Genomic DNA, 22,475 nt, shown 5'->3' on the forward strand with positions numbered 1-22,475 from the left:
AAACAGAATCAGTGAATTCTTAACTAAAACATCAGATACATGCTCAATATGACATATTTGTATCATTAGCCTGATGATACTGAATTGATATTATCTCAGTCATAATTTCCTATTTAGTTTAGAAAGGACTGTTGTTAGTTCTCAAATGTAACATCATCTGATCAGTCTGCCTTGGACCAGTGGCTTATCTGTCACAGAAATGATCATTTTAATTATTTTAGTGTTTGCACTATCCTAACATAGCACAACCCAAACAGACAACATGGTGAAAAGGTGTGAGAGAATGAACTAAGAGAAACTCTGAAGAGCTGCAGTCTTCAAAATCAGCAGTCTTAGTAATACCAGAAAGTTACAGCTAGTCCATATATATCATAATAGATCACTCTTCAATCAATGTAACACACCAGATTTCCTTCAGCAAATGGATTTATTGACGTAACTTTTTATAACCATGTACAGCATCTATGCATCTCCCATTGGAAGAATATTCAGCGATAGTGCTAATGTTAGTCTGACACACAGCTTTACCCAACAATTTTCATTACATTTCTAGCAACAAACAGTGGTGTACTCCACAGATGGTCGTAAATGGCCAAAGCACCCAGGTGTTCAAAAGAAGAACAGAAATTTAAGACTCCCATCAAAAAATAAAGCCTGATTCTGGATTCTTTCGCTTTAAATTTCTTTCAGTCCCGTGTTCTCTAAGTGCTGTGAATATTAATCTACATACCAACGAGTGTTGGCCCTCAATATTCATCAAAGCTGCTGCCTGTCAAAATGAAGGGCTTTTTGCTGCTGACTCAGGAATCAACTCAAGTTAATTCTGAATTTTTCCCTCCATTTAAAAGGCAAAGATCAAGACAAACTATCTAATCCCTTGCCACTCGCTCTGATTGAATAAAAATCCATCCAAACTTTAAAGGCTTGTTCTCTCCATTCGGTCACTGAATTCCAACTGAAGGTACCAGTTATCAGGGTGTCTTTTGTAAACAGTTGATCATCTCAAAAGAAAGAAAAACTCCAAATTGTCTGCTCACAATTATGGTAATAAAGAACTTGCAGTCACAAATATCTCATGTCAGTGATGGACGTGTGAGATGAATGCCTCCAAAAACCACCAATTACCTCCTTCCAGCCATTCAGTTCAACAAGAGTTCATCTGAGGTTGCACATTAAATTCAGAGGAGAACAAGTGGTATCAATGGCCTCAACGATTTACCAAACTCCATCTAAAACATTTGCATTTAAAGTGTAACCACAGTTTGGACATTTTTAATTAGTCCATTTCTAGACCACACAGAGAGAATTATTTATGTAAACTAGGCCACCATATCTAATAGTAACATAACAACATTCTGTAAATATTTAGGAAAAGTAGAAAGTAGAGAGCAATTGATCTTAAAATGATTAGCGTTGCTCCAGTAAGAGAAACAGAATTCCAATCAAAGGGAAAAACAAGAAAAGCACACGTACAGCTCAAACGCAATACACTACTGCACGAGAGTTTAACTTCAGCGCTGCTCACTCAGCTACACAAAACAGAATCTAAATTAATATACAAAAATGTTTTATTTCACAGTGAGGTACATAAAGCTTCTAACTTTAGTAGGCTAAGGCTAAGAGAAGATTGCCTGTTATGATAAAGAGTTTCACATTTCTGACATATCCATACCTATTATTGTTTGTGAAGAAAGGCACCAATATTATTTATCCATCCACAGTTTGCTTCTGCATCCACTCCTTGAGGAATGAAGATGGATTATCTGAGGGTCAGTGACTTACTGACCATCATGGACCCAGAGAACTAAAACACACATTTATGTGTACAAGTACCCAAATTAAAAAATAAAATAAAAAAAAAAAAGCTCATATGTAAACATATTACAAAATTCTGTTAGTTTTTTCCTAGTGGTGTTGGCAATATATTCCTGTAAAACTAACCAGCTGTGTTATTGTTTCCTGTTTACAAAAAAAAAAAAAAAAATAAGAAAACACACGCACACTAAATCGCCTCACATTGGAGTTAAAAAGGCACAGCATCCAAACTGTCCAGCATGATAAAGGCACTCCCAGCCCTCCCAATGACCTCCCGGCTGCATGGTTCAAGAGTAACAATGTTGAAGGAAGACACTTAGTACAAACGGTTTATTAGGAAGGGCTTGCTCCTTGAAATGTCAGTTCAGACCATCCTTGTACGCAGTTGGGATGCTGTCAACTGAAGTCTGGAAAAGCCACATGTAAAATGTGACGTTTAAATGTATATTGGCATACATTCGGCAGAAGAACTGGCACAGGCAGGCATAGCTGCTGTTGGTGGTAGCTCCCTCCAATCTGCTCCCCTTACATCAAGGCACAGTTATGGTCACAGTTGCTGAGTTGTTTGTTTGCATAGTTTGCAAGGAAACGGAGACATCAAACAAGCCCTCTCACTGACAATAGTCCCTCACCTGTTCCATAGACCTGGTGGCAGCTGACAGCAGTGACAGCATCACTCTATGCAATACAGCATCACTGTATGCAAGCTTTCCCTCTTGCATGCCATCACCTTAGGGACCTGCACCATCTTCTCACGTACCAATGGCCACCTCATCCGCTGCAGCTCCAGGCAGACCCAGCTGCCACCCTCCTTCCACAAGGGGCGGCTGGGAGCTGTAATTTGGCAGCTCAGTCGGCGAAGCGCTGCAGCAGGTGGTCGTCACCGTGCCGGGCACTGCCACTATCCATGAAGCGCTCGCAGGGGAACTCAATGAGGTCAGCCTCACTGAGTGCACAAGCAGCACCACGGGGTGGACGGTGGGACTGGAAGCCCGAGAAGTCAGCAGACACACCAGTGCCCATGGAGCGGAGCGGCCGTCGGGTGGAATAGAGCTGCCGCACATGAACGGGAGCTGCTTTCCTTCGCCGCCGCCCCAACATCTTCTTCCGAAGCAGGCGGGAGGCCCAGGCTGCCAGTGCAGCAAAGAGCAGCAATGCATTGACTGCCAGCAGCACCAGCGTGAGGAGCTGCTGGTCGGGGCCGCGGGGCCCGCCCGCCACCGCTGCACTGCCCTCGGGTAGGGTGACCAGCCCCACACAGTGGTCCCGTGGTGCTACTGGGCACACGCGGCCGCCAAGCACACCCTCGACACACACGAGGTAGGGGGTGTCTGGGCGCAGCTCTCGTAGCGTGGCGGCTGGCTCGCCGCGCTCAGGCAGATAGATGAAACGCTGGAACTTGACAGCAGCACCAAAGCGGTCAAAGAGCAAACGAAAGCGTACGGGACCGAGCAGGCGGGGGCTGCGGTGAGGCCGTACGGCCCAGCGCACTGTCACTGAGCTGGAGCCCACCGCCTCCACCGACAGGTTGCAGAGGAACAGCTTGTTGAAGTCGCACGGGTCAGACACCAGTGGTGGCATGCTGGAAGATGGCACAGAGCGGGGCCTGCCTCCACGCCGGGGCCAGGCCACGCTGGGTGGCACCGGCCCTGAAGCCTTGGGGTGGGCAGGCAGCAGTGTGGGGCTGGGAGACTCCGCCATGCCCTGTGGTGCCACCATCTCATCTTCAGGCACTGCCAGCAGATGGGCAGTGGAGGCAGATGGAGGAGGTGCACCTGGGGGCCCGTGTGGCAGCCCTACAGGCCCCACAGCCCTGCTGCTATTGGTGCCAAGACCCTCAGCAGCTGGCAGAGGGGATGCAGAGGGAGAGGCGCCATTGAGGCAGGGGCTGCCGTCGGGTGGTGGCAGCAGCTGGTTGTCCTGCAGGTAGTCAAGGTACTTGCCAGCCAAGGTGGGTGGCAGGTGGCACTGCACAAAGACGGTGAGTAGGCGGCCCTGCGAGTGCCAGGCCCCCAGCCAGTGCTTGAAACCGCGGAGGCGGCAGTCACAGCTCCAGGTGTTCCCTTCCAGCTCCAAGCGGTAGAGAGCCGGGCTGGAGGCGAAGAGCTCACCAGGGAGTGTGGCCAATGCATTGTCTCGCAGGCTGAGCTCCCGCAGGTGGCTGAGGCGGACAAAAGTGGTGGGGTGCAAGGCGGTCAGCGCATTGCGGCTCAGATCCAGTGCCTCCAGGCTGCTGAGTGGCTCCAGAAGCGTGTCAGGAAGGTGGCTCAGCTGGTTGCCCTCGAGGCGTAGCTCTTTCAGTGAGCCCAGCCCCATGAAGGCATCTGGTGCCAGGTGAGCCAGTCGGTTGTCACTGAGTGAGAGCTTGGCCAAGGTGGGCAGGTGCCGAAAAAGTCCCCCTGCTAGCTGCTGCAGGCTGTTGCTGGCCAGCAGCAGGGTGTGGAGGGAGCGCAGTGGTCCAAAGAGTTCTGGGTGGCGAAGGGAGCTCTGCTGGTTCCCAGAGAGGTCGAGGAAGCGCAGCCTAGCCAGGCCGGTGAATGCCCCACGGCTCAGCCAGCGGATGCGGTTGGACTCCAGGTGCAGATAGAGTAAATTGGGCAGCCCCGAGAAGGTGGAGTCACCCAGTGAGCCCAGCTCATTGCCATCCAGGCGCAGCTTGACCAGGCTGCCAAGGCCAGAGAAGGAGGCGGCACTGAGACGGCCAATCTCGTTGGCATTCACATAGAGGATGCGCAGCTGGCCAAGAGTGCTGAGCGTGCCGGGGACCAGTGCAGGCAGGAGGTTGTTGCCCAGGTAGAGCTCCTCCAGCCGGCCCAGGTGCTCAAAGGCCTTGGGATGCAGGGAGCGGATCCGGTTGTACTGCAGGTCCAGGCGCTGGAGCCCAGATAGGCGGTGGAAGTCAAAGGCGGAGATGTTGGTGATGAAGTTGCCTCCCAGGCTGTAGGTGAGGACATCCTGGGGTTCGTCGGTCTTGGGCACGGAGCGCAGGCCACGGTTGGTGCAGAGGAGATGCTGGTGCTGCTGGCAGTCGCATGGCTCGGGGCAGATAGGCTCGGCCGAGGGCAGCAGCAAGAGAAAGAGCGCGACGGAGCCCCACGGCACCATCAGGCTGAGCCGGCGCCGCGCCCCCATCCCGGGACGAGCCGAGGGCTGCTTCCCCCGGCGGCTTTGTGTCCCTCCGGCATCCCACCGCTCCTCGGCGGCTGCTAATCGACCCCTCCTCTGCTCCGCGCCGGACCGAGCTCCGCGCCGGGCAGGCGGGCGCCGCGACCGGTGTAGGTCGCAGTACCCGACACCATGGGCTCCCGTCACCCGAGCCGGCCGGGGCGGGGAGCGGCAAGAGGGCAGCGGGTGCCGGGCTCTGCCCGGGGCCGGTGCCGCAGAGCGGAGCCGAGCGGCTTGTCCGCTGCTCCGCCGGCTCTCCCGGGGGCGGAGGGGGCGGGCGGAGCGCGAGGATGGGGCGGGCGGGGTGGGGGGAGCCGGAGAAAGACGAGCTCCGAAAGTGACCGAGAAAAACTAGGCGGAAATTCGTACTTCCCACACTGTGCCCTGGGGGAGCGGAGGATCGGATGGAGAGGGGAAGATGGAGCGCGGCAGGGAGGGAAGGGAAGGGGGAGGGAGGCTGCAGCCCGTCCTGGCTCGGCCCGGCCCCGGCAGCGAGCGGGGGCCAAAGTGGGAAAGTGGGAATTGGAACCGGCTGCGGCCGCCTCCCGCCACATGGGCTGCAGGCAGAGCTGCGCATCGGGAGGGGGAAGGGAGGAGGAGTACACGAGCCGCCCCCACCGCAGTCTCCCTTTTTTAGGTCGCGTTTAGGAACCTGCCAAAAGCAATAGTTACGGTTCGCCCCAGATTAAGGGCTACGTTTAGTATTCAGCAGATGGCAGTCAGAGGACTAAGCCACCCATAGTACCTCAAGGAATGAGATTTCCTTCATCCTCCGCACCAGCCTGCTCGGGAGGTTCCCAGCACCAGCGGCCCTTGAAGATGTATCTGAGCATCTTCAGCTCCATGAGGCTCCTTGGATGCTCTGTTGAAATAAATTCCATTTTTAAAAAGTCTTCTGTCTCAACAGTATCCAAATTCAAGTGAAAGGAAGTTGTCAGCGTGCTGAAAAGCAAGTAGGTTGTGTACCCGTCCATTCACTGTCTTGCTTTTCTTTCCTGTTGGCATTGGTTTTGTTTCCTAAGATGCTGCCAGCAGGGTAAATGAGTGACTAATGGCAGGAGGAAATGAATATATATGCAAGCTGTTTAAAGCTGTCAAATACAAGAGAAGGAAGATAATGCCCAAAATTCTGGGTTGGAAATCCAATAAATACTTTGGGAACTGCGAACTTGTGCCCAACCACATACATTTGAATACACTTCTGGATCATGCCTGTTCTTGCACTAGAAAGAAAACTTCCTAATAGTGTCAGTTGTGTTCTTAGTGGCAGTGTCAGTGTGAGCAGATAGTGTGGTACAGGACTTTGTGCTGAGGCCCTGTTGCCCACTGTTATAGAACAGCACTACATTGAGCTAGCTCTGGCTTGGTCCTTCAGTCTTGTGGCTGGAGAACAAAAAGCAGCTCCAAGTCTGCTCTGAGGATGAGGCAAAGTATCCCACATGGAGACAGTTGTCAGATTTGCTTCAAAAGCACAGCATCAGGCTGAAGAAACCTTGAAGAACATTCATGGATCAATCAATGGACTGTCTCTATGAGCATCTTGATTCTTAGCTGTTGTAGTTATGAAGGCTTTATGAATGGTACAATTTTGTAGTGGTAACTGCGTTGTGTTGCTGTGGGAAGTCATGCTTAGGACAGGAGAGTGATGTTTTATTTAACCTGGATAAATTTTGCAAATATCTTCTAAAAATCAAGTGAGCAGCTATGAATTATTACTTGCTCCTTGGGAAAACCCGGTGTGAATAACAGTGCACTGAAAAATAGTTATGACAAGGTCAGTTGGCTAAAGAGAGTTTGAATTCAAAGCTAAAGAGGTATTGGTGAGCTTTATTTGTGAGAAATGACAACTACAGTAGGCAGACTTGATCATCTAGAAGAGCAAGTGAAAAAATAACCTAACTATACCTTAAAGTCTACTCAGAAGGAAAGTTGTCATAGCAGATTGCCATCAAAAATGAAAAATATCTGATTAAAAATGGTGGCAATCAGAGTTGTCAGATTCCAAATCGTGTTGACTTCTGAAGATTTTTCTGCTATCCTGTCATCAAACAAGCATGTTCTTAGATTAACTTTTATTTATAATTGTGCAGTAAATTGTAGCTACATTGTTTTCTGGGGATAAGCAGAAGTTTATTTGCTGAGTTTCTGGCTTGTTTTATTTTCAGCAATACCATTAGTAAGGCATTTCTTTCCTACAGTGAGTCTAAGCAAGTTTCACATGATGAATTTTTTGCTATCCTTTTTCCTTCTTTTTCTATGTTACAAAAGGATCTCTTCCAGCATTTGTTCATGCTTCTAGTGCCCATGGATAAGAATCCAGAGCTTTTAGCTCACCTTCTTACTGAATATGTATTTGCTTGCCAGGTTTTTTTCTTTACGGTGTCTATCACATCACATGTAATATTAAGGACAAAGTGGAGTGTTCTTTCTACAAAGACTATGTTTCTTTTCTCACTCTCAAAGCTACTTTAGTACTGGAGAGGACACTCTGTCTGAGTTTTGTTTAATTGCAAGTAGATCATAATCAAGTAACGATTTTTTTTTTTTTACCTCCAACAAATTTGGTTAACTATGGTGTGCTTTAAAAAGTGAAATCTGAGGAAACCATTCTGTATAATGGAATGCTTATTTTCAGTTCCTTTGGGTTTCTTTTTTTTTGAAACATACTCAAAAGTTTCGGGGCAATTTATGAACTGTCCTTCCTGTAGAAGCACTGTAGATCTTTTTCTGTTCGTGTGTCATTGCAAATACTTCAGATTTAAGTCAAATTATGTCTTTTGCAGTGGCATTGCTTTCGATTTCCGCATTCTGACACTTAGCCAACATTGTTGTTTTCACTGGCTTTTGGGGAATTGTGTGTGTCAGAACTTTTGTTGAAAAATCACTAGTGATGCTTAGGAAGAAAACTCATCATGTTTTTGTTCTTTCTCTGAAAATATCTTAAAATAAAAATCTTAATATCTTAAACCAGAAGCAGAATGCACAAATACAATGCCTCTATTCTAATTTGTTGTTGATGCGGGCCGCGTTGTCATTGGGCTGTTCGGAAAGACGATGCCCAAAACGCATCTGTTGTTTTATTTTTTAAACTCAGGTAGGAAATTATTACTCGAAATGCATTAGGAACACAGCTGCTCAGTAAAAAAAAATGCCACATTTGTTTTCCTACTTTGGAAGAGAACTTCCTAACTGCAGTAGTTCTTGTTTCCTTATGCAAGCGCACAGAAACATTTCAAATGTGTGACTGAGAAATAGTAATCATGTACCACTCACTGAAGAAATAATCTGACTATGAAAAACGGTTTGAAGATAACTACAAAAGGAGCATCCTTTTAAGATTATCTTCAAGTGCACCTTCATTATTAAGATTTAAAGCATGAGGACTTTTAAGAGACAGGAATAAATATCAAAACCAGAAATGCTATCTTTCCTCTGATATATATCTGTACCCATGATGACTGGGAGAAAACTGACCTTAAATCAGGGTTTCATTCATGACTAAATAGTATCCATCTGGTTGTTATACCGAAGGCTTTGGACTTTTTTTGTTGTTATTTTTTTATTATTAATTTTTGAGAGATGTTATCTAAGCGCTGATTAGAGGGCTGGTGGTTAAACATGGTGAATACATATTTGTGGGCAGAATGCAAAATGGAGTGAAAGGAGCAGCAGCATGCTTAGTGTGACCTATCCCAGCATGTACTGGGAATGTGGCAGTACTCATTGAAGAAGGAAGAATTACTCTTTCTTGGTTCTGGAATAGGAGAATACTTGGTGCCAATCTGGTAAGTTTAAGGCTAATACCTCATAACTTCATTTAGCTACTGAGCATGATAATGGAAGTTTTATCTCTTAGAAAAGCAATTTTTCCATTGGTCTGTACAGTTCCACTGCCCACTAAATATTGAAGGTGTTCTCATTTGAATTTATACAAAACGTTTCTGGAAGTGTTACCTTTAGCCTTTGTTTCTTATTGAGACCAGTGTCTTAATGACACATTTAAACAATTTGACCTTAGCTTCAGAATTTTCATATAAAACAAGACAGAAAGCTTCTGTAAATTGCTATATGGGATGCAGATGTTTTGTTGGTTACAATGAAAAAACTTGCAGTTGTTTGACTCCCAGTGTCACTGGTATACATCCGAACTCGGGCAATATAAATACAAAACCTGTGTATTTTCAGAAAGAACATACAGTTGCAATTGAAATTTTTGTAATGAAGCTTTACCATAAGCCACACCTTATGGTATTATAATTAAATAATTATAATTTAAAAAAATAAAATAAAATGTTTTGTTACTGTATACATAGATTATGCACTTTATGAAGGCAGCTCGGAAAGTAATGCCTCCTATTTTATGATTTCGTCCAGTGACGTCAGAGGTGGATTTTGGTGTTTGACATCACAGATTGAACCTTCCCAACAATATTCCATTATATGTTGTTGCCATGAGACAAATGGCAGCAGAGGGGCAGTCGGGCAAAAGAGCATCTGATATGGAAACACAGGTGAAGCAATGGTGTGGAATGGAATCCCTTCATTTGAAAAAAAATTGCACCCACTGACATTCACTGGAGCTTGCTGAACATTTCTGGAAGACCAAATAGGGGATGTGAGCACATCAGGGCAGTGGTGGTGTGTTTCAGCAGTGGTGACAGTGACAGCAGGTCACCTCTGCTGGTACAGATTGTTTTGAGCGTGGTATTTCCCCTATGAGGAGAGACTAAGAGAACTGGGTCTGTTTAGCCTTGAGAAAAGAAGGCTGAGAGGGGATTTGATCCAGGTTTATAAATACCTGAGGTGTGGGAGCCATAGTGGTGAGGCTGGTCTCTTTTCAGTAGTGCGTGGGGACAGGACTAGGGGAAATGGGATGAAACTTCAGCATAGGAAGTTCCGCACGAATGTGCGCAAGAACTTCTTTACAGTGAGGGTGACGGAGCACTGGAACAGGCTGCCCAGGGAGGTGGTGGAGTCTCCTTCTCTGGAGATATTCACGACCCGCCTGGACACTTACCTGTGTGACGTGGTGTAGGGAACCTGCTTTGGCAGGGGGGTTGGACTCGATGATCTCTAGAGGTCCCTTCCAACCCCTACAATTCTGTGATTCTGTGATTCTGTATGCAGGCTCTTGTTCATCCATTGGAATATACACAGCTAATGGTGGAGACTATATTGAAAAAACAGCGTTTTGTAGCTAAGAATTTGATCTATTAAGTAGTGTTATTGTGTTCTTTGTTTGTGTTGTAGTTTCCATGGAAATAATTGGAAGGTATTCAGAGCAGCCTTCATAGATATGACCCTAGAAAATTCATTTTCATTCAGTGCAGCCCAGGCAAGACAAAATGTTGGGTACCCACCAAAAGCATTAAAGATGCATTAAAGCATCTTTTAAGTGGTCACCATTTTGGTGCTGTTCTGTGCATCAGTGCCAGTAATGCAAATACCACAGTGTAGGAAAAACACAAGAATTCTAGTGATAAATGCAGTAATATTCTTTTCCTTTAAAATTGCACAAACAATTCATCCGTGTTGTGTAATTTATCCTGGTTGCTCTTACAGTTGTAATTCACATTTCAAATAAAACTTCTTCCTGATATGGTGGTTTGTGTTCATTCATAACGAAATGCCATTTGTGACATCCAGTTCTTCAGAAATAAAGCATGACTCCCCGAGCAACAGTTAATATTATATGCTTGTTCTGCTCCGTGGAAGGAAAGCCACCAGATGTTTAATAGATATCTGCCCCCATTATCCATAGAGGCCTGTGGGCTATAAGGCTCTGCTGATTGCAAATACCATTAAATCTTTTCTGAACCAAACATCTGAGTAAAGTATTTGTGTTTTATGACAAGATGCTAGTCTAGACATGCTTTTAGCATCGAGGGTGTGTTGAGTCAAACAACCAAAACCCAGTGAGAATTTCACACAGTGTAGGTAGCCTATTCCTCTTGGACTTCCTCTGGGCAGGTAGTTCCAGGATTGTGTATTAATTACAGCAATTATTTACTTCATGTATATTAGTAAACTGCCCAAGCAGTTTCAAATCTGGCTTTAGGGTTTCCCTGTGTAGGCAGTGTTAAACAAATTGCGTGTTCGCGTGTTGTGTCTGCAAGTGAAAATAAGCTGGCTCAGTTTATACAGTTAAATGCAAATCAAGGGAAGGATGCTGTTGCTAGTGTTAGTGCTTCATAACAATGAAGAGAGAGTTAGATATCTGAATTCGGATGTGTAGCAATCTCTTCTAGTACGGATCTTTTATCACTGCCTTTCATCTGTTAGATAGTGTGAATCATACTTGCAAAAGTCCAACCAATTGTGTTACTAATATATTTTGCATTAGCCAACATTTACTTCCTGAGAGAGAAACTCCTTAACCGAAGTACATCCTTTTTGTGTAGTTCTACATCTGTGACAGGAAGAAAGGAGAGAACATTATTTGTGTCAGGATAAGAGTGATGTAATGTATGTAAAACAAATGCTTATGTAGCTTTTGTAAGCCTAATTAGCAGTTGCAGTGTCTGCAATTCTTTTGCATTATTATCTGTTTATATACTGAATCTTTGCAGTATTGTTAGACCAGTTTTTCCATAACTGGGTAACAAATCAGGCAAGTGTTCTTGCAAACATTTTCCTCTTCTCTTTCTCCATAAAAGGATATGTGTACTTAACAGCAATCTCATTTATAATGGGTAATGCTCTCTTGCCATGTTATTAGCGTGATAAATACTCTTTTCTTGTCCAGTCATCCCATAATTTGGAGAGTCTATAGACAAAAACCCTAACACAAAATAGCACTTGGACCAGGACTCTGTTTACCAACTAGTAAAAAAATGTTCTGATAGACATGCACAGAAACAGATAATAACTGTACTGTTAATTGACCTTTACAGTGTACCAGGATAGAAGGGATCTTTCAGTGTCATTTCAGTGTCATTCTCCAGGGATGGAGGTATTGGCACAGCACTTCCGTATGTTTACAAGGGTCCTTTATGTGCTCCAAAATGACATTCAGGAGGATCAAAGGCAATGCTGAGTTCCACGTTGTGGTTTGGATCCTCATTGCTCTCCTTGAAGATGGCCTTTTGCCAATCATCAGGAATCTCTCTCAGTTCCTATGATCATTTGAAGTTAGTAGTGAGCAGCCTTGTGATGAAATCAACCAAGATGCAGATTGTCTGGAACCTTGAATTTGCATATGTGCAATTATCTTTAGTGGTCCCTGACTTGATCATCCTTTGTTGTAGGCAGTACTTCACTCCCACGCACTCTGCTACTAAGATGAAGGAGCTGGGAAAGCTAAGGAATATCCTTACCAGTACAATGGTAGAATACAACAGAGGTGCAAAGGCATTAAATGGTTTCTATTTTTCCATATCCTTTACCAGTAGGTCTCTGCTCTGTTAAGCAGTGGTTTCTCCTTTTCCTTATGTAGTTACTGTTTTGATGCCAGTATTGAAGCCCTCCTCATTTTTGCTTTTCACATCTGTAGCTAGTTTCAGCTCCAGACGAGCTTTGAATTTTTATGTTTGCATCCTGCATACTTAAGCAATGTCTTCATTCTCTAGGTAGTCTGATTCTTCACCCATCTTCTGTCATTCTTTGCCATACTGGTTTGGCTTCCTAAATGTCCAAACCAATCATTCTTGTGCTTTGAGGAGGCTGTCCTTGAAAATCTGCCATCTTTTCTGGGTTCCTTTGTTCTTCACGGCAGTAACCTATGGGTCCTGCCAAGCAGCTCTCTGAACAAGGCAAGGTCTGCTTTCATGAAGACTAGGACTGTCATAACCGGTCTTGCTCATTCAGGATTTTAAACTCCTCAGCGTTACATCATTATGGTTGTTGCAGCTGAGTTTCCCTTCAACATCCACATCCCCAGATCGTTCTTGTCTGTTCAGGAAAGCAGGTCCAACAAACTCAGTTTGTCAGTAACCTGTAACAAGAAGTTGGCATCAACATGCCACATCCACATTCACCCACCACATCTGTTTTTAGTGTAAATGAATATTAAATAGTAGAAAACTACATTAGACATTATGTGTCTGACCCACTGTTTTTGTTTCTTTTGCGCTCTTTTCTTTTTATGTTTTAATTAATATATATATCTATAAATATGTATACATATATACATCTGTTTATGAGGGTGGATAGTGGTAGGACAAGGGGGAATGGTTTTAAACTGAGAGAGGGGAGATTTATGTTAGATATTAGGAGAAAGTTTTTCAGAGAAGGTGGTGAAGCACTGGAATAGGTTGCTCAAGGAGGTTGTGGATGCCCCATCTCTGGAGGCATTCAAGGCTAGGCTGGATGTGGCTCTGGGCAGCCTGGTCTGGTGGTTGGCAACCCCGCACATAGCAGGGAGGTTGAAACTAGATGATCATTATGGTCCTTTTCAACCCAGGCCTTCTATGATTCCATGATATAAAAGTTTATTACTTGTATACATGACTATATCATACGTTTTATAGGCAGCCCAAGATATTTCCTCTTCACTCAATGCAGCCCAGGCAAGCCAAAAAATTGGATGTCCATGTTAGACTCTGAACTGGAGTTATTCAGCATAGCTTTGACATTAATAGAGCCATGAGGTCATGTGCTTTCACCAAAGATATGTCCTCAAGTGATTTTAAAGAAAGCATTTAGACATATGACTAAGTTATGATTAAAAACACTGTCTTGGTCATTGGTTTTAGTCATCTGTTATCAGAGTAAAGTGTCACATGAGTCTTTTTACATCTTTTCAAGAAATTGCTTTGTTGGTTGTGGTTTTTTTGTTTGCTTGTTTTTGTTTTTTGTTTGTTTTTTTTTTTCTCCTTTTGCTGCTTCTGGAAGCATCTCTCAGAACTTTCTGACAGTGGCAGGCAACTTTCCAATTTCTGATATAACTTCTTCCTGTTTAGTATGCATCCTCTTGAGGATCTAAATTATCCTTTAGAGTAAAAAGTGCTCTTTTCTCCTGGCATTTTAGTATTCTGATATTTATAGGGGACCCTGTTCTCTCCCTTCTGGCTCTTTTGCCATGATAAACGATGCAAGCTGGCTTAAGCTGCTGTGAACAGACAGACTCAGTTCCCCTGTGGATGCCAGTGTGTCTCGTTCCCGTTTGAGTTACTCTTTCTTGGACGAATAAATGATGGAAATCTACATGCAGCCGCAGATAAAGGCTCTGTCATGCCTGAAAAAAGTTTTGTATACTTAAAATTATGATAGGTTTGATTCTACTTAACTCTGTTTCATTCATCTGTCTCCACTAACGTGTCCATTTGTGGTGATATTTGAATAGTGACATTGCTAAATATAATTGAAAAATCGACAACATTGTCAGTTCTTCTTAGTTCCACATTCTTGCTGTATATGGCTGTTTGTGGTACTATGTGTAATAACTGTTAGTGAAAATTAAGGCGGTAAGGCTGCATTACATCAGCATTCAGTCTTAAGCACCAAACATTTCTATATACATTGACCTGTGGATTATATGTGTATTTAGAGTAGCAGATGTAAGCATGCTTTCTTTCACTTCACACTGGAGGCAGTAAACTTCTGGAGCAGAGAAAAACATATTTTTAGTCTTGTATTGCAAATGACTCTGTGCAAACATTTTTGCTTGTGTAAGTGCCTTGGTAAAGTGTTCGTAGAATTCTTCAAAACATTTGCTAATTAAAATGAGAGGATCTATAAAAAACAAAGTAGAAGCAAAAGCATTGCAGTTCTTGTATTCTTTCCATTTGTATAAATATTTGCATTTTGATTACAGTGTACTTAATACCACATGATTAAATGTTGTTTTGAATCAAAGCTGTTGCTAATGCTATACCTGAGACTTGTTTAAAGTGGGTGATTTATTGGTAAAATTCAATTAGATATCACAGTATTGGGTTATGAGTTACTTCAGCTAAATATGTTCAGTTCAAAAGAGGAGTAAGTAATGCTGTACAGTATTAGGGATAGAAGGAAATGCTTGTCATGACAAGTAGCTTAATGTGTAGAGCTGGAGAGTAAAGGTTTGTAAGAGTACCTTACATAAATGATATGATGATACTCCCACAGTCTAGGAACATGTGGGCTAGGTGATAACAGTGTAAGGTGGAGATAAACATGGCTGGAAAAATTGCACCTGGCCTATATTGATAATTACTCTAAAACTTGCTGGGTGTGTTAGCTTTGGTTCTGCAAGGATTTATGCTGTGTCTGCAGTGCAGTATTATCTTTCATTAAAAATCTGGGTGATGGAATGTAATATTCTCTACTAAGACAGGGGAGGTTTAGGTGAATATTAGGAGGAAGTTTTTCACACAGAGAGTGGTGAAGCACTGGAACAGGTTGCCCAAGGAGGCTGTGGATATCCCATCCTTGGAGGTACTAAGGCCAGGCTGGATGTTAAAAGTTTGTATTACCCAAAAAATAGTGAAGAAGAAAATGTAGATGAAGGGCAACAAGGACAAAGAGAGTTAGAGCAGTCTGGGGAGTGTATGAAGGTACACAGGACTGGGCCTCTGCGGTTGAGAAGTGACAGCAGGGAATGTAGTAGCAAGAGGCAGAGGAGACCATAGCAAACAATTCTTAGTGACAGTGCGGTCAGGACGTGTTGGCTGCCAACAGCTGAGAGCATGGCAGGAAGAGAAATCCTCTGCTGCTGCTGGCTGTGACTTTTGGGACAAGGAGGGCTGGTTGGTTTAAAAAATGCTGATGGTCATTCTTGGGGGGAGACTGTTATGATGTATAAACCTCTGGGTTTAAGTTTTCAGTGGTAAGAGTACTTTGTAAAGTGCATGCCAGTCTTCTTCACCACTATATGCAAGAAGCCTTTTGTTAGAAACATGGTGGTGGGACAGGAAGGGATTGCTTTTGTTTGTGGGATGTTTAACCAAGAAACAAAGCTCAGTAAGTTAAACTTGAGAGGCTCATCACCTGCCTTGCAGTCATTACAATTTGTGTAGCATTTAAATATTTATTACAGCTTCTGCTGACAGAAGCTGCAACTTTAGCTTAGAGGTCGCTTCTTTTGAAAAATCAGACTTCCCAGATGTTTCAAATTAGACAGCCTTGAAATAAAGGACTCCAAAATTGAGGGGGTTTGTGAGTTGATCTGTGATAGAGACAAATACAGAGCCTGATTCTCTGTGGTAGCATTTATGTGTTTGGACTAAAGAAATGCTTTTTCTCTTTAAACCTTCTAGTTCTTGTCTTGCTGATAACAGTCTCTTGCTACTACATTCCCTGCTGCTACACCAAAATCCCTGCTTATTTGTAAATAATTATGCAATATTTAAGGTCAGACTGTGTATTGAATATACATAAATATTTAACGGCAACCAAAACTCTGATATTTCCTAATGATTCAGCATTTAGCTTTTCGAATCAGGGTACATTTAAGTTTCATACTTGCGTGTTTCCAACTTAAATTCTTAACATATAAAATGCTCTAACACTGCTGCACACTGGTGGCACTACATATTTTTCTTTATGTTACATCAAGAAAATAATCAGATCTAAAATATGTTGTTTTCTGTATCCTCCCAGGTATCACCTGATGCTTCTGTTTGAGAGTCACAATCATCAGGTCATTCTGGAGTTACTTGGGCAGTGGATGCTGAGTGATGTTCTAAACTGGGTATTCTTTCTGATTAAGAAGTTTTACTTATTTCTCATGTAGCACACTGCATTTAGAATATAAATTTCTGTAGTCACATACAGTTTTTTTTTCTGTTTCTGCATACGAGCATAATATGAGTAGAATGACATGGAGTTGTGTCTTGAGAGGGCTTGTGCACTAAGTCTGCTTCAATTAGACCCTGTAAAACTAGTTGTCAAGAAAAAGATAGATGAATGCTGGATGTGTAGATATCTTCATCCGTACTGTTCTGTCAGGGTTGTTTTATCTCACTTTAATTTTCTTCTTCCCACCTCTGTTTTTTTGTTGTTTTTTTTTTTTAAACCATGATGGATTGCATTTGTGCACAAATTCAGTAAAATAAGCCTGTACCAAAATTAACATCCTGAAAGTAATAAAACTTAATAGAAGCCACATCTGTGATGGACTGCTTGTTAACAGCAATCTGTAGGATCAGTGCAAACATATCATGTTGCAGATATCTCTTTCTTAATCAGCATAGGCTTCAAAGGCAGAGGAAGGGAATAAGGGCAGGAGGGAGAACTGCAGACATAGGAAAATAATCTTTGTGGTGTGTGTATTTTCTGGTATTTTCAGAATTCTTACAGTCATTCTCAGTTGATGTTTTTATACCATAGTTTATTACTGTGATTGGCTGTAATTGCTCTAATAGGTTGGAGGTGACTGCTCAGCTTTAGTTACTACATTCATAGAATATAAACTCTGTTTTCTTGAATTTATTGTTATAAAAGAAGGGAAACGTGTATGAGTAATGCCAGCAGAATACTTGTTTAACACAACCTGGTGATATCCAACCTCAAAATCTGGAGAATGGTCTTCAGAAAAATACTCATTTAATTGGAATCTCTACAATATGCTTGTGTCTAATGTGCAACACACGTAGTTTTCTAAAAGGAAAGTTACTAATTGATTTGGAGTTAAGTGCAGAATGCCGGACTTGCATTGATTTCTCTGCCTCAGTGAGTCACCAGGTGAACCAGAAGTTACATTTGGGTCCAGATCTTCCAGTGGCATAGTTTATCATGGCATTACTGGCTCTTCCTTACACCAGCTAAAAAGCTGGCACATCAACAAGCCACATTTTTACTCACTCCCACCTGTAAGCATTTTAAAATTGTTCCTAACATGAAGAGAAATGTATGTGGCTGAATTACCATGAAAATTATACATGTACAAAAAAATAAGTCTTGTTTCTTTCTTACTGGTAACAATAGCGTGTTCAAAATCTGAAATACAATAGGAATGGAGGAAAAGAATGGTTGCGACTATTCAATTGTACCATTGATTCTCTTTGTGCTGTAAAACAAATGAGGATCTGAAATAGGTCATTCATTAAGACTTTCTGGGTACTGCACCATGTATAGTAAGCATGTTATAAAGCATTTAATATTCAGCATGAATTATAGTGATAGCGTATGTCTCGCATACCATATATAGTAACAGAATTGTTTAAGCACATCATTAAAGTTTCTAATAAAAGACGGAGCAGTGCCAAATCTTCATGAAGTAAAAGTATCTCTCCTCATTACTTACTTACTTCTCCCCTCTCCTCTGATGTCTCCGGTAGTAACACTTTGTGTTTCAGGGTTGTCCTCTCCAGCATTTGTCTTTAACAGAGCTTTATTGACATAACCAAAAGCTTTACCTGAATTTAAGATGAAATTATGAAATCCATGGAATTGTTATTTTCATACTTGGAAGTATCACACAAAGTATAATTTGTGTGTTAAAGATCTGCTGTATTGCTGGGAGGTGGTCCTTCTCTTTCCATGCAAGTAACAAACAGTGCCATTTTATTTTATGACATGATTAATATGAATGCAATAGATTTAGAAATTTGCAAGCTAAAATAAACAAACTCAAATATCACTTCTCAAAAGACAAATTGTATTACTAGATCAGAAATAAATATCTGAAACAGAGGTAGTAGGAGAATTCCTATTGTTTGTCATTCGATACAGCATAAAAACTATAGGGTTTTTTTTCACATCGGGAACTTTCAAACTTCCCTGTCTCAATGAAAACTCCCTTTTTCCCATTTCAGGAAGAATTTTTCAAGTGCATTGGCAGAATAAACACAAAATGGGATGCTCAGAAGGAAGCTTGGGGTGCAGATGGAACTGTTCCTTCTCTTTAGAAATCTCCAATAGGAAATGCCAGTGACAGTGAGGTTAGATCACAGTGTACCTTTTAATACTAATAAGAAGGATTCTTGGGCCTTGCTCCTATTTCAAAGGCATGCATCTGGTGGGGAAAAAAAAGCACAGAAAACAAAAATGTGTTAGTCTGAAAAATAAAATACACACTAAGTTCAGTGTTATGTTTGTGTTTGAAATGGAGGTGAAATTTGATAAATCAATCTTTTAAAACTGAGCAAAAAATACAAGGACTTCAGTCACTTGACAGACATGGAGATAACGACCAAGTTTCTGAAGGAAGACATAATACAAGGAGTGAAACTGTCATTAAGAATAAAGAATTTCAGGCTACAGTTTCAATTGAAATAGGTATTAAATAACGAAACTTTTTAAGCTGTACTTGGATAAGGAAGTACAAGAGTAAAGATTTCTTCTGTGTTCTGTCTGGCCTTAATTGCTGTCATGAGTCACAGTGATGCCAATATATAAGGAGAAAATGACTTCTGAGGTAAATCCAAGGCTGTGTTTAAATATTTTACAGTAGGGCTGTTGTTGCTGCTCAGACCTGACTGACAGAGACAGAGGAGGATCTACTGTGTCAAAATATCAATGTGTCAAAAACTAACTGAAGACATTAGAGAGGAAGATGCAGAGCACCTTATCCTACTGCATCTGTGAATGCCTCCTCTTATTTGCTGGTATCCATAAGCTTTTCCTTTTTCCTTTTTCACTTTTCATTTTTTCTTTCCTTTTGCTTCTACTTTTCCTTCTTTTTCTTCCTTCTTTTTTTCCTATTTTTTCTTCTTTTTTTCTACTTACTCCTTTTCTTGCTCTTTTTCATCTTTCTCAGAACATGATTTAGAGTTATCCATTAAAATGTCAGATACGTTTAATTTTTACACCCCTCTTAATTCTTTCTTCGTATTTAGATACAAATTCTCATTTTCTGGAGGATTAGCTTAATTCTATGGTAAAGGAAGATTAATATGTTCTTTACGTACCACCACTTCAGCTCACTATAAAACTGCTCTGGTGCAGCCTGATCAACTATTTCTGTTGGCACACAACAGAGCTGGACTTTTGCCTAGAGTAGCACAATCATTTTATTTGCTGGAGAAACAGCTAATCACCACCTCAGCTATATGATACTCTGCCTACTGCTACACAGGACATAGTAGCTCACTTGTTCATGCTTATGCCCACACCTCTAAAGCTCAGCGATGTCTACACATTATCATTTCATTTCTTTTGCTAGCACTTCTTTGTATTTCTCTTTTTTTGTTATGTGTTTCTGTTGGTTTCTTTCCTCTTCGCGCTCCCAGCTGCTGCCTGACTTGACTACTTGCTTGCAGTTGTCATGCCAACTTCCAAGCCTGGAAACTCAAGTAGAAAGAGCATTTATCTTTTTTTTTTTTTTTTCTTTTTCTTCTTTTTTGTCAAGTACTCACTTCACAGTTACCAGGCTGCATGAACTGAATGCGTAAGTACTGCCAAACAGCTCTGTGACTTTGGTCTGACACTTAGATTTCTAAATATTCATTTCTGCTTCAGGAGGATGTTTTTTCATCCTTTCCTTAATCTGTACTGCTTGCCCGCATGCTGAAAATCTGGAAAATTAGAAAGAGATCGATCAGACACAGAAAGGATTTTATAGCCCAGTCATTGCATTTTTCTTACTTAAACAGAACTACAGACATATTTCAAATGCCCTGCATATTAATGATTTGTGAAAAATCCACGGGCCTGCTCAGTCCTTCTGAAAGTTAAACACTACAGAATATGATTTGCTTTTCATGCTGAGTCAGTCCAGATTTATATGTATCAGCTCTCCAAATAACCCAGCGAAAAATACAAAAGAAGTTCAGGAAATTAAAAATGCAAACATTTAACTCCTTATACAGAGGTCGTATGTAGTCACTATGCATTCTTACTAATGCCTGTAACAAAGATGTAGATCTGTGAACTAAATGCTGTCCAGAATAAACAGTACTTTTAATAGCTTTGCTGTAATTGACAGCCACATTCACATGTGAATTTCATATTGGAAAACATAACACACTTAAAGGGAATTGGTATAAAGAGGAAGAAACATGGAAATTTCATCTCTGACAATATTGTTCTTTGGAGATTCCTGTAGGTAAGTTTGTTCTAGGTTTCACAGGAACCACCTGTATGACTCATGTAATATTACATCTAATGTGTGTACTGAGTTTCTCAAATTCAAAAATTGTGATCTATCTTTGAAGATATTTGATGTATAAATACCTACTGTAACTCATTACAGTTCATAAATGAAAACTGAGCTTTCCGGCCTGCAAATTTTTTTTGAGAACGTGCATTTACTTTTAATGAAGGACTTCAGAGACTAAAATAAACTGGCTCAGTTTTGTCACAGTTGGTTAACAGTAATTTCCTTTTCTTCTACTGTATCAGGCGAGTCTGTTTGCTTTAACTGAGCCTAGTCTGAAGTGGAAGACTTTTAAATCTCCCTGGAAAAGGCAAGAAACCTTAAATACCTAAAGAGGTTTTAATCCAGCAGGCAGCTGTTGTGGATCAGCATCCTAAAGCCATATTACACAGTGTCCTACACTTGGGTCACTTTGCAATAATCTCAGATCATTTCAGTCCTAATACCGGAGACTATGTTGTTTATCTAAAGAATAGACATTTTCTTACCTCAAAAAAAAAACCAAACAAACAACACCCAACAATCTACAACTTGCATTGGGCCTGGGTAAGAAGAGAGGAGTAGAGAGTTACACTGGTCAATAACTCCAGGCCTCAGTGATTATAGATAACCACACAATAGACTTTGAATCTAACAGGATCTAGAGACCATGTCTTACCAACACAGACTACAGAAATTTGCAAAATGGGCCAAGTTATAAACTGCCATAAGAGGAAAAAGAAAGCACTGAAAATATCTTGAGATGTTGTGGTAGTGCAATCTTTGGTCAACTGTTTCTTCTGGATCTTAAGAAGTACAGAATGCAATCTACTGTGGAAGGCAAAAAATCCCCCACAGGACTTGTTTTTTCTGATCCTAATTCAGGTGATTTCTTAAGTGTGTGTGTGAACAAGGTGAAACAGGCTGTTCCTGAGAGATATTCATATTTTCAGGAGCACCAGCACAACTCCTTAATTTCTTCAGATGTTTTCCTTCCTAATACTTGATGATGAGACAGAGAGGATACAAAACATGTACAAAAGCATGAGCGAGCCTCATGATGACCAAGGTTGTTTACATTCTACATTTTTCAAGAGGAAATAAACCCTTGATCTTCTATGATCGGAATGCTGCTTGAAAAGCAGCACAACTTTCACATCATTGGTACTTCCTTGATGTTGCATTTTATGCAGCTTTTCCTAACTAGATTTATTGTGAGAAGATCCTGGAATGGGAGGAAAAAGGGCCAATTAGAAGAGCTAATCAGCTGGAATGCTGAGAACCATTGCTCTGAAGGCCTCTCATCTGCATGGCTCCCTCAAATGCACTTTGCTAAGGAAAGGACATCTTGTTTGTTTTGGCTGTGACTCGTGTGAGCAGAGATAGAGAAAAGCCGGGGAATCCAACTGGATAAATAACATCTGCAAATGATGTTCTGTTAATGCGCATTATATCCAAAGAAGCCTCAGTGCTTGATCTCAGCTCCAGCCTTGGCCACACATGTTGCTTCATCGGGTTCATTCAGAACCAGCTTCGGTTCCCCCTAAACAAAGCAGTT

The 22,475-nt window shown here is 41.9% G+C and overlaps 1 protein-coding gene across 1 annotated transcript; it reads right to left on the reverse strand.

Moving 5' to 3' along the window:
• Window positions 1-298: 298 nt before the first annotated feature.
• TRIL (TLR4 interactor with leucine rich repeats) lies at window positions 299-5,577 on the reverse strand. The gene has a single exon (XM_072328197.1). The coding sequence runs from the start codon at window positions 4,945-4,947 to the stop codon at window positions 2,665-2,667; it is 2,283 nt and encodes a 760-aa protein (XP_072184298.1). The 5' UTR covers window positions 4,948-5,577; the 3' UTR covers window positions 299-2,664.
• Between the last annotated feature and the right edge of the window lie 16,898 nt (window positions 5,578-22,475).

This window comes from Excalfactoria chinensis, chromosome 2 (assembly GCF_039878825.1).
Source record: "Excalfactoria chinensis isolate bCotChi1 chromosome 2, bCotChi1.hap2, whole genome shotgun sequence".
NCBI classification, from domain to species: Eukaryota; Metazoa; Chordata; class Aves; order Galliformes; family Phasianidae; genus Excalfactoria; species Excalfactoria chinensis.